Below are 13349 nucleotides of genomic sequence, written 5' to 3'. Positions count from 1 at the left end.
TGATCGTGAAAAGGAACTAGGGCGATGACTACCCGGTCGAGTATGCCCTGAATAGCTGGAAAGTACTAGTACGATCTGGTCGGAGTGGGCTGCCAGCAGAAACTGAAAGAGCGATCTGGGCGAGCAGAGAGAAAATATATGGTGCACCCAAGCATCTTGGACGTGAGAGAGCCACACGTTCCTGAAGAAGAGGAGATAGCCACGCCCTAGGGACTGCCTTTCATACAGAGGAAGATTTAGCCGAAGAGAGCCTGGTTGCCTGAGTGCAGGGACATCCGGAACAGCATGGTTTTGAAGGATTGATGCCTTTTGTGGTCCTGGAAGGACAGGTGCGACTTTGAAGACCGTGGGCTAGAGTAATGAAAAAATGGAAATTCGGTTTCTTCTTACCGCTGTACTGAGGAGTGGATCTATTTTGTGGCTTCCAAAATGATTTTGTCCAGGTGATTGCCGAAGAGGCATCTGGTAAAAGGAAGGCTGGTTAAAGACTTTTTGGAGGTGGTGTCTGCAGACCAACATTTTAGCCACAGTCTCTTTCTGCAAATTGCCACGGAAAGCACGGAGCCTTACAGCATCCAAAGAGGCCTCGTAGATGAACTTGCCTGCCTGGAAGAGCTGAAGCTTAAGTTCAGCTAACTCCTTCTCGGGAGCATCAGATAGAATTCTATTGATTTCTCTGAGAATTGGGACTCTAAGTTGAGGCATTTAGGAGTGAAAAATCACTTATTTGGAATGGAACCTTTCCTTGAACATGACGTCCTCAAATTTCACGAGTGAGGAATGTCTTAGGTGAACATATTGGACGTCAGGAGTAGTCGGCATTGGTAAAGGAATCTGTCTTTGACATGGAGAGTTTCTTTAACCACCTCTATAAGCAGAAACTTTGAAAAACTGTGCTTCATCTAAGAAAGAGAAAAGGTAGGATCGGACCGTGAGGCAGCTGTTGGTAAGCCAAGGAATGGGCAAGGGGAAGGAGGGAGGTGGACTACAGAAAGACCTCACTTGCCAATGCATACTTGCCTTCCCTGGAGGGTGAGAGCCATATGCCATGGCATTGATGTCTAGCCTGACCCCCTTCTCATTTTTCACTTTCCTTTGGTTAGGGAGGGAAGCCCAGGAAACTTGAGCGAAAGGATCTTTGCTGGTGGGTCACAGAAAACTCTGTGCCACCTCGAGTTCGGAAGGCAAGGAATCCGCATGACAGTTAAAATCGCCTCAATGTCCCTCCTTTAGTAGGGGAATTGTGTCACCCTGTGAATTCTAAAGTCCAAGGGACCTCAGGAACCTGAAGGCCTGCAGTGGGAAGGCTTCCCTCCTATGGACACTAAGCTAAAACTAATTTAGCTGAGGGCCTGCAGGAGGGGTATGGCTGGTAGGAGTTGTTAACTCTTGCTTTGCTTAGTGGCAGAAGCTATACCTCCAGGTCTTTGCTGTGTTCCCCAATGACACAGCCGAGAAACTACGGATTGTCGCTCAAAAACAAGCCATTGCACCGCTCTATCCATGGGAATATAATTCGTTTTTGGCTGTATTTAAAGACCCAGAACATTTTTATTTCAAATTTAAAATCGGGGGTTTCATTGTGCAAAAGTGGAAAAACCTTAAATATATATAACTTTACCATCACTGTAATCGTTCCAACCCTCAGGAAAAAAAAGGTAATGCCATTTATACAGCATGGTGAACGCTGTAATAGATGGTTAGTTTTTTCTTCTTTCACCTTGTTGCCCCTAATTATATATATATATATATCTATATATATATATATATATATATCTATATATATATATCTATATATATATATCCATATACCAAAAAAATGTTGCGCCCTTTAGTACCAAACGAGGCTGTGAGATTAACAGGTTAAGGAGCTACAATCTCCTTGGGCTGAATCTGCACTGCTTGTGGTGGCTGCTCTCCTTCAGAGCATATCCATGGCCTCCATCGGGCTGCTGTAGGTTTACCTTTTCTTAAGTCTGCTCACTGCAAAATTGCATCTGTTTTCTTTTTGCTGTCCGCAGCTGTGTTTAGCCTTAGCAATCTATTGCTCACAAACCTTACAATGGCGGCTCTGCAGGGTGACGGCTTCTATAATTTACACTATTCTACTAAAAGTAATTGGACACCTGAGTAAGAATTAAGTCTTATTCATTTCCATAAGTTAATACTTAATGGGGCTCCTAAGGTCCTAATGACATCAGATACTCTCCATGGTATACTTACTACTAACCTTTGATACACTTCAGCTCTTATTTCCCTCTATTCATCCTACAAACGTCTGGTAAGTTATCTCAAAGAAGATGGACGCTGCTCATATTTCCTAACCTGACGTTCCACTTCGTCCCAGAGATGTTCAGTAGGTTCAGGTCAGGATTATGTGCAGCCGGTCCAATCGTAAGGACGATATGGAAGTTCCACATCCTTAAACCAGTATGCAGTGACACAGTCAAATAGTGCGCAGCTCCTGTCACAAACTATGGCTGACACCTCCAAGGGTCTACATCTTGGGTAGCGTGGTTTAGGACGCGTGATATGCTAATAAAATGCAAACCATTCTACAAATAGAGGGGTCCAAATACTTTTTGGTAGGATCGTGTATATACTAGTGATAAATTACCGGTGATCATTCATCTCTAATGACACAACGTGACTCTGTAAACAACTCATGGAGGGGGGGGGGATACTGAGGGCTCACTGTAGTCACTTTGGAGGTTTTATTACATTTTGTAATCTATTTTCTGAAATGTGATCAGTTTAATTATGCCTGGTTTGGTGTTGGTGGGGCATTACAGCTCTCATTAAAGGGGATTGTGCCAACAATCGGAGCTCTTCCCTTTCCACAGGGTAGGGGATAATTTTGTGGCTGTCTGACCTCATAGTTACAGGAGTGTGTAGGGCTGAAAAGAAGACGTGGGTCCATCCAGTTCAGGCAACCCCACCCACCCCTATTCCCATTATGTAGTCCCAGGTCACTGTCTTCCCCTTATCTCTCTGGTTGCCCTCTTCTCCACCCCCCACCCCCAACGGTCCCTAGTTTAACCCCTTAGTGACGCCCTATTGCCTTTTTACGTCCTGGCCTGCTGGGCTTAATTCCTAGTGGACGTAAAAACATGCCTCCTCTAGGAATGAAAGTCCTGCAGGCTCAGGACGTGATAGCTCCATGCTGCCGGTTACTGTCATCCAAGGCCGCGGGACCCCACCCACCGGTCACGCGATCGCCGGTATCCACCGGATACCGGCGATCGCGTTAAAGTCAATGGAAAGTAAAACAAAGTTAAAGTTTCAGCTCCCCTGACGGATCGGATTCGTAAGGGGAGTTGAGAGTACTCGCCTCCGGTCCACCGCGTTGCCCAGCATCTTCTTGATCCTCCCCGGCCCTGCCGCCGGCGTCTGCGCATGTGCGCCAGACTCAATACGTCGCGCATGCGCAGAGCCGGTAGGCCCGTGAAATTTAAAAACTCCCTGCTCCCGGCTAGTATGAGTAGCCGAGAGCAGGGAGCTGTCACCGGGAGCCGCTGTATGCGGTTCCCGGTCACATGATCCCGGTCACATGATCATGTAAAAGTTTAAAAAAAAGTTGGTGTAGAAAAAAAAATAAAATAAAGTTTGTTTCTTCTCCCCTCATGGATCATATCCATGAGGGGAGATGAAATTAGGTACCTAAAGCCCCTAGATTTATCCGCGGACCTTGCCCGGCTTCTGCGCACGTGTCCATCGCCAAAATGGTGGACGCAGGCGCAAAAGCTGCAGATTGGCGGGGTAATTTAAAATCTCCCCGCACCTGGCTACTAAATGTAGCCAAGAGCCTGGAGATTTCATGGGGTGCCATGGTACACGTTTCCCAGTCAAGTGATCGCCGTTATCCAATGGATAACAGCGATTTACGTAAAAGTTAAAAAAAAAGCTCAATTTCACCTCCCACCTGACCCCCCTCAGTGAATACATTAAGGGGTGTAGTTTTTAAAATGGGGTCATTTGTGGGGTTATCTATAATTCTGACACCTATGAGCCTTTACAATCTTGGCTTGGTGCCGGAAAATAAAGTGTTCCTCAAAATGTTGATAATTAATGTTAAATTTGTACGTCTCCTAAATGGTTAAAAAAAAAAAAAAACGAAAGTCTTTCAAATGTGCATCCAGAATAAACAGATGGAAATATATATCTGAGCAAAAATTTGTACAGTATGTTTGCACATATTTGAGATATTCCAGTTGAAAATGTGAAAAAAATGACACTTTTTCAAAATTTTCCCAATATTGGCACTTTTAATAAATATACACAAATTCTATCAGTTTATTTTTACCACCTAAATGAAGTACAACATGTGGCGAAAAAAACAATGTCAGAATCCCTTGGATATGTAAAGCCTTTATGGAGTTATTCTATGTTAAAGTGACACATGTCAGATTTCCAAAATTTGGCTCCATCACTAAGGCGCAAACAGACTTCGTCACTAAGGGGTTAAACACTCCTCTGACCTTATAGCCATCTCCTCCCCCAGAACAGCTGACCCCTTCCCATCTCTTCTGTAGAATCTGTAGCCAAAAGCAAAGTCAGCCTATTTCTCCAGGAACCCAAACCCCACCTCTGGGACCTTCACCAGTCCTAAGAACAGAGTTTCCAAAGGTCTCTAAAGGGATGGTGTGGCAGTCCAGCATGAGCACTGCCACTCTATTGCAGTGGGATTGCTGGAGATAGTTGAGCGCTTGATCTCATAGGTGGAGGATTGTGTGTGTCTGGGAATTCTTGGCGGTAATGCTGTCAGATACAAGTCATCAGGTTACACTGGACACGTCTTCATTCTGTCTCCCTGATGCTTCTAGTAACCGTGTTTTTGTTACCATCTTACGATCAATAATCGCCACCTTGTTAGTTATTTTCGCCTTCTTCTTACAGATGATTAAGACTAGAACATCAAAGGTTTCTGCATTAACGGAATATGTCAGGTGAGAAGACCGAGCGCTCCGCGTCACTGCTCTGTGTTCTGCATATAGGGGGGTCTTTCTAGTTGTCCCCAGTGCATAGAGGTGCAAGGGAGGTCAATGAAGTCCTGAAAGGAATTATCTGTGCTGACTGTAGCATGTGAAGTGGTAGACTGAGGGGCGGAGACCATCCTCTCTACATCAGCCTCAATGACTCGATCATGGGGTCCCTTTGCTTGCTTTCACAGCCTGGGGCCTAGTGAAGGCTCCCAGGCCTGTCATGGATTGCTGGCCTATAACCCCTTAGTGACCAAGCCTGTTTACGCCTTAATGACCAGGCCAAATTTTGCAAATCTGACACATGTCACTTTAGCATGGAAAAAGACCAGAAAGGTTTTGCATATCCAAGCGATTCTGACATTGTTTTATCGCCACATGTTGTACTTCATTTAGGTGGAAAAAAAAGACCGATAGAATTTGTGTTTATTTATTAAAAGCGCCAAAATTGGGAAAATTTTGAAAAAATCGTCATTTTTTTCACATTTCCAACTGCAATATCTCAAATATGTGCAAACATAATATAGAAATTTTTGCTAAGATTTATATTTCCATCCGTTTACTTTATTTTGGGCGCACATTGGAAAAACTTTCGTTTTTTTTTAACCATTTAGGAGACGTACAAATGTAACATTACTTTTCAGCATTTTGAGGAACACTTTGTTTTCCTACACCAATCCAAGATTGGAAAGGCTCATAGGAGTCAAAATGATAGATACCCCCACAAGTGACCCCATTTTAAAAACTACACCCTTTAACGTATTCACTGAGGGGTGTCATGAGTATTTTAACCCCACAGTTTTTTTTCAGGAGTCAATGCAATTTAGAAGAGAAAAACAAAAATTTCATATTTTTGCAAATATGTCATTTTAAAGACAGGACTTTTTTCTATAGTACACATGAAAATCAGGATTTGCACCCCAGAATGGATACCCCTGTTTGTCCCGTGCTCAGAAACATACCCATTGTGGCCCTAATCTTACGTTTGGATGCACAATGGGGCCCAAAATGAAAGGAGCAATCGGTGGCTTTCGGAACAGAAATTTTGCTTGAAGGAGATTTAGGCCCCATTGCCCACTTGTAGAGCCATTGAGTGACCAAAACTATGGAGAACCCCCACAAGTGACCCCATTTTGAAAAGTAGACCCCTTAACGAATTTATCTAGGGGTATAATGACTTTTTTGACTTCACAGTTTTTGAATGAATCTAAGCCAAGCCGAAGGAAAAAAATTACAATTTTCATTTTTTTGGTAATTCTGTCATTTTAAAAGCAGTTTTTTTGTACAGCACATATATGAATGAAGACTTGCACCCCAAAATGGATACCCCTGTTTCTCCCGTGCTCAGAAACATACCCATTGTGGCCCTAATCATATGTCTGGATGCACAATGGGGCCCAAAATGAAAGGAGCAACCGGTGGCTTTCGGAACAGAAATTTTGCTTGAAGGAGATTTAGTCCTCATTGCCCACTTGTAGAGGCCTTGAGTGACCAAAACGATGGAGAACGCCCACAAGTGACCCCATTTTGAAAAGTAGACCCCTTAACGAATTTATCTAGGGGTAGGATGACTTTTTTGACTTCACAGTTTTTGAATGAATCTAAGCCAAGCCGAAGGAAAAAAAATACGATTTTCATTTTTTGGTAATTCTGTCATTTCAAAAGCAGTTTTTTTTGTACCACACATATATGAATGAAGACTTGCACCCCAAAATGGATCCCCCTGTTTGTCCTGTGCACAGAAACATACCCATTGTGGCCCTAGTATTACGTCTATATGCACAATGGGGCCCAAAATGAAAGGAGCAACCGGTGGCTTTCGGAACAGAAATTTTGCTTGAAGGAGATTTAGGCCCTATTGCCCACTTGTAGAGCCATTGAGTGACCAAAACGATGGAGAACCCCCACAAGTGACCCCATTTTGAAAAGTAGACCCCCTAACGAATTTATCTAGGGGTATAATGACTTTTTTGACTTCACAGTTTTTGAATGAATCTAAGCCAAGCAGAAGGAAAAAATTACGATTTTTCATTTTTTTGGCAATTGTGTCAATTTAAAAACTGTTTTTTTTGGAAAGTGTACATAGGAATGAAGACTTTCGCCCCAAAATGGATACCCCCATTTGTCCCGTGTTCAGAAACATACCCATTGTGGCCCTAATCTACTTAAAGGAAACATAGCTAGGCCTATAATGGAAGGAGCACCCGTTGGATTTCAGGGTACAACGGAATAAATTCCAGTCCCCATTGCCCACAGTTAGAGCCATTGAGCGTCCAAAACGATGGAGAACCCCCACAAATGACCCATTTTAAAAACTAGACCCCTTAACAAATTCATCTAGGGGTGTACTGCATATTTTGACCCCAAAGTATTTGAATGAATCTAAGCAAAGCAAAAGGAAAAAATTACGATTTTCATTTGTTTGTCAATTTTGTCAATTTAAAAACTGTTTTTTTTTGTACAGTGTACATAGGAATGAAGACTTTCACCCCAAAATGGATACCCCCATTTGTCCCCTGTTCAGAAACATACCCATTGTGGCCCTAATCTACTTACAGGACACATGGCTAGGCCCATAATGGAGGGAATGCCCGCTGGATTTCAGGGCAGAACTGAATAAATTCCAGGCCCCATTGCCCACTTATACGGAAATTGACTTCCTAAAAATAATCCCCCCCCCCCCCCCGCCATCCCCATTTTTTGGCATTCCCTAAATATTAGATAAAGGTAATAATATAAATGCGTTTTATGTCCGAAGACAGGGGTAATTACGGAGGCTGGTTGGGCTGGGCACATGGGGCAAGAAAACCGGGTATCCCCCCTCCTCCTCTCATGTATTTTGGGGGGTATTTCGTAACCTCAGCGGCGGGGATGGGGTGTAGAAAGTGGCGCTGTGAGGCTTTGTAATCTTGCTGCGGTGCAGCGGTCTCACAGAGAAGGCGCTCAACAAGCTGCTCCTGGAACTGCAGGAAGGCGAGCGTTCCCGGGGCTTCTTGTAAATTACGGATTACAGGTAGCGGTCTGAATAACGCCGGGCTCACGTAGCCGTAGGCGGAATCTGCTTGCGGAGGCCCGCAGCGGATTCCAGCTGTGAGCCCGGCTGTGACCCTGCGTACGGTTGCGTAATGTACTGCACATAACTGCCTACTCACACAGGCAGTTTTTTGTTTGCATTTCCCGTGCCGTCGCTTAGAGATGACCCGGGTACCCGCAGCCCGTACACAATGTGTTTGCATATGGGCTGCGGGTATATCCGCGGTCATAGAGCACAATGGGCTCTAGGTCGCAGATATTCGTGGTAAAATATAGCATGCTGTGTTCTGTTTCTGCGAGTGGATTACGTAATTCCGACCCGCTAATTGGGGGGAATTGTGTAATCCAATGCATGCGATTGATCCGTGGATTACCGCTGATCAAGCGCATGCAGAACCTGTAATTCCTCTCTGGTCACGCGTGACCGGCCTAATGTTAGTTCGCTACTTTATCATGTGACTGGGGACCGCTCAGCGAGGCCGCTGGTCACTGCTCCAAGCACTCAGCAACCGTTGGTCGCTGGGAGCAAGGAGATTTAACATTTCCTGGGCTTCCCGGCTCCTGCGAATGTGTCCGGCATTTTGCCGGCGGGCGCATGCGCAGCAGCCGGAAGGGTCCATGGAGGATAATCGCATCTGGATTCAAATGCGGAAGCCTCCGAGAAGATGTTTCATCTCCTCCCACCGATCGCATCGGTGAGGGGAAATGAAACTGCCACTTTTTAAAGAACTTTTACGTGATCGCCATTATGCATTGGATAACGGCGATCACGTGACCAGTAACCGCTCACCGCGGCTCCCCGTGACATCTCCAGGCTCTTGGCTACCTTTTGTAGCCAGTAGCAGGGAGATTTTATATTTCTTGGGCAATCTTTCACTTTTGCGCATGCGTCCGCCATCATGCTGACGGGCGCATGCGCCGAAGCTGGGGTAAGATCCGCGGATCAACATCCCACCAGGGAACGAATCCGGGACCTTGGGTACGTAATTTCATCCCCCCTTACGGATACGATCCATAAGGGGAGATGAAACTTTAACTTTTTAAACTTTTTTTTACTTTTTCCTTTTTTTTTTTTTTTTTTACTTTTTAACTTTATATGATCACCGTTATCTGATGGATAACGGTGATCATATGACTGGAAACCGCATACAGCGGTCCCCAGTCATATCTCCCTGCACTCGGCTATCTGTGACAGCCGGGTGCAAGGAGATTTTGAATTTGCCGGGCTCGCCGGCTTCTGCGCATGCGCGCCGCATCGGCACATCGCAGAAGCCAGCGGGGGGTCCAGACACCGGCCGGAGGACATCGGCGGACCTGAGGTGAGTATTTTCACCTCCCCTCATGGATCCGATCCATGAGGGGAGGTGAAACTTTTCTTTTTTTACACTTTTTTTTAACTTTTTTGCGATCGCCGCTATCCATTGGATAACGGCGATCGCGGTACCGGGGACCGCTCACCGCAGTCCCCGCTGACATCTCCTGCCTCCCGGCTACCTACAGGAGCCGGGAGCCAGGAGATTTTAAGTCTCCCGCGCCGCCGGGCCTTCTGCGCATGCGGCTGACGTAATGCCGCCAGGCGCGCATGCGCAGAAGGACGGCTACGGCGCCCGGAGCATCGGGACAGCTGGGAGTCGTGCGACGGACATCGGTGAGTAATTTCAGCTGCTCCGATGGATCCGATCCATCAGAGCAGCTGAATCTTTAACTTTTTGGGCACTTTTATTTACTTTTTTGCGATCGGCGCTGTCCATTGCATAGCGCCGATCGCAATGCCGGGGGGGGCTCCGAACAGCCCGGGATGACAGCTCCATGCTGTCAGCTACCTGCGGACACCGACAGCATGGAGCTGTCACGTCCACAGCCCGAGGGGCATTATTCTCTGCAGGAAGCATGTTTTTACGTCCTCAGAGAATAAGGCCCACTTCGGGAGGACGTAAAAACACTATGGGCTGGTCGTTAAGGGGATAAGCCCTTCTGGTAGCAGGTCTTAATAGGATAAGGCAAAAAGTACAATATCCTGTAATTGAAGTACTGCAATACAATGTACAAGCGATCAAGCAATCACAAGCTCGAGTACCTTATGGAGACATTTGTGCAGACAAGTTTAATAAAGATTAAAACAATCCTTTTCCTGTGCATCACTCAGAAATCTCACCTGTAAAATTAATTGGTATCATTTCCCCCATTAATGTCCAAACTATTAAAATATAGCAGTAGTCATCAGGAATGCTGACTGCTGAAAAAAGTACATGTCAGAGTAGCCGTGATTCTCCAAAAAAGAAAATTTTAAGTGACCAGAAAGTTTTATGTACCCCATAAAGGGGCCAGTAAATACTGCAGCTCGCAAGGCGTCATCCATGGGAAGGTTAAAAACCTATGGCTATCAGACTATAGAGATGGGAAGCAATTTTTTTCCTTTTTTTTAAACTAGTAAAGCATGCTGAGCTGCAGAATAAAGTGAACCTACAGTAATAGTTATATCACGAATGCCGTAATAACGAAATTGAAAGAACTGAACTTTTTTTTTTTTTTTGCCCCATTTCACTGTACTTAAAATGTTCATGTTTTTCAGTACAGTAAAAGGTACCATTAGAAATACAATTTATCCTGCAGAAAAACCCTACGTTGATGGAAAATGAGTTTTAGCTTTTGGAAAGTGGGGAGAAAATGCAGTAACTAAAAATTGGCTCAGTTGTAAAGGGGTTAAAAAGCACCTGTCATATCCTTATGTCAACTGCACAGATTTCCAGCTGCGGCCCTACTGACTGCAGTGATGTCTCTTTTCCCTCTCCTCCCTCCAGGTCCCTCATAAGTCTCCTTAGTCTCAGTGTGAATGTGTCAGGTGGGCGGTTCCCATCACTGTCAATCATGAACATTGCTGGACTGTGAACAGTGGGGACCGCCCACTTGACAGACATTCACAGTTCTGAGAACAAAGAAGAGTCTTTATGCAGGAACGGGAGGGAGTAGAGGGAGAAAAGAGGCATTGTTGGAATCAGCAGAGCGGTGCAGGGCGACCGGACAACCTGAGGAGATCAGAGCTCTTTAAAGGGAATCTGTCATCACTAGGGATGAGCGAGTATACTCGCTAAAGCACTACTCGCTCGAGTCATGTGCTTTAGATGAGTATCTCCCTGCTCGTCCCTGAAGATTTGGCAGCCGCCGCAGCTGACAGGTGAGTTGCGGCGGGGAGCAGGGGAGAGAGGGAGAGAGAGATCTCCCCTCCGTTCCTCCCCGCTCTCCCCCGCAGCTCCCCACCCGCCGCCGGCAGCCGAACCTTCAGGGACGAGCGGGGAGATACTCGGCTAAAGCACATTACTCGAGCGAGTAGTGCTTTAGCGAGTATACTCGCTCATCCCTAGTCATCACCTTTTGAGCTCCATAAACTGTTGTAGGGTGAAGTTATGTGTCATACCCCCCAGGTGCCCTGTTCCTGCACTTTGTCCCCACAAAGTTGGCGGGTGCACAGAGCTGTCTGTTAAGAGTCTCAGCTGTGTGTGCATCAACTTGGCAGGGACACAGTGCAGGATCATCCGGGCGGATCCCTTTAATCATCCGGGCGGCTGTTAATCTATTTTTTTTTCAGGAGTTTCCTAAATGCTTCTCTACAGAGTCTCCTGGTTTTCAGAGTTTAGATCTTATTATATTTTTGCACTGAATTTCTGGACTGTTGGATGTCGCACTGAATACATTGTGCTGTGATTGTTTCGGGTGCCTTCGCACATCACATCTCAATTGTTTTTCATTTTCCTTCAGGTCAGTTCATCCGTATGAAGTCTGTGAGGTGATCAGCGTCCCCATAGAGCAGGGAAACGCTCCTTATCTCTCCTGGGTGACAGACACCGTCCCGGAGTGAGACGCCCATCAGCACCGTGACTGAGAACGGGAGAAAGATGTCACGTTAAAAATAAATACTTCCTGTGGATGAAAAGTTCTGTCTCTTTCATCTTTGCTGGTCGTCATCCCTGCTTTGCTTACGTGCGGATCCCCTCGCAGTAAATTACTGAGGTGGCCAGATGGGCCACCGATGGTGCTTACACGTGATGGCATGCTGCATGCCTTGATGGTGGTGGTTCTGTTAGGAAACTGCAACCCTGAACAATGCAATCCTAGTTGTCTTAGAACATTTCCTCTAAGTAGGAGTTTGGGTGCAGAAAGTCATGACTGCTTTCTTCTAGTAACAGCGCCACCTGTGTTCACTGATTGTATTGCAGATCAAGTACACTCAATGGAATGGAACTGCAATCTTATCTCAAACCTGTGAGCAGGGTTGGCGGTCATCTTGTCCTTTTCCATTTACAGCACATCTAAAGGGGACTTGTAAACTTCCTCAAATGCAAGAAGCCATACTCCCTTTACCATCCCTGCTGGTCTTCACTTCAGGCTGCAGCACTGGTCAGACTTTTATCTTTGAGATCCTATCTATAGATAAGTCTATTTTAGTATTTTGAGGTATTGTCATAAAAAAAAATTATATTTATTCCCCTATTCTTCCGCAGGCAGTCTTCTTACAGCTTCTGCAGTCCCCGGGTCATGTCTCCTTCAACCAGGCTGGCTTGCTATGAAGCTGGCATTCCTCACATTCTTCAGTGAAGGTCCCATCCCTGTGACGTACGTAGCTTTCTCTGGCTAGGAAGGAATGGTGATCTATTGCAGAGACAGCAGGCATGAGCAGTCTCTGCAATAGCTTGGCACTTCCTGTGCCGGACTGGGAAATGTGATGTAATGTACATTGCCGGCAGGACACACTGCATGTGATTGTATGTAACTTCACAGGAACCAGAGGAATCGGTCAGCTCGAGGTGAGGTGACCCCCGGACTGCAGGAGACGGGAGAAGATAGGTGTGATGAAGATTAGGTAAGTAGACTGATGAGGAAGAAATAGGAAAGTGTAGAATTTTTTTCTTTTTAAGTACAGAACCCGTTTAAGGACGGGTTTTAAAAAAAAATGTATTTATACTATTTAATGAACTATATAATGTACTGAAAAATATTTTGAAGTAGAGTGAAATTGCAAAAAAAATTCCGCCATCTTCGGGTGCGTTTTGTTTCTCCGTACACACTGAAACAAAAATGACGTGCTAACTATAATTATGGGTCTGTACGATTTCTACGATATCAAATGTATATAGTTTTTTTTTTTTAGTTTTTTTGCTGTACTTTTATTTTTCAATATTAATTACATTTTTTAAAATTATTTTCTGCTGCCATAACTTTTTTTTAGTTTTCTCTCAACATAGTTGTGCGAGGGCTCATTTTTTGCGGGATGTCTTGTAGTTTCTAATGGTACCATTTTTGAATACAAACAATTTTTTTGATTGCTTATTATTGCATTTT

General features: G+C 45.1%; 1 protein-coding gene across 3 annotated transcripts in view; it reads left to right on the top strand.

Annotated features, from left to right (window-relative positions):
• The window catches only part of CUTA (cutA divalent cation tolerance homolog), a 38609-nt gene extending 26666 nt beyond the window's left edge, over positions 1–11943 (top strand). For all 3 annotated transcript variants that reach the window (XM_066581326.1, XM_066581327.1, XM_066581325.1), the window contains 2 exons: positions 4897–4946; positions 11769–11943. In XM_066581326.1, coding sequence (XP_066437423.1) covers positions 4897–4946; positions 11769–11868 — 150 coding nt within the window. In that variant the 3' untranslated portion in view covers positions 11869–11943. The remainder of the gene's footprint in view (positions 1–4896; positions 4947–11768) is intronic.
• Positions 11944–13349: the final 1406 nt, after the last annotated feature.

Source organism: Eleutherodactylus coqui, chromosome 10 (genome assembly GCF_035609145.1).
Source record: "Eleutherodactylus coqui strain aEleCoq1 chromosome 10, aEleCoq1.hap1, whole genome shotgun sequence".
Lineage (NCBI taxonomy): Eukaryota > Metazoa > Chordata > Amphibia > Anura > Eleutherodactylidae > Eleutherodactylus > Eleutherodactylus coqui.
The sequence above is the reverse complement of the archived record's forward strand: the minus strand, read 5'-3'. Positions and strand labels throughout refer to the sequence as shown.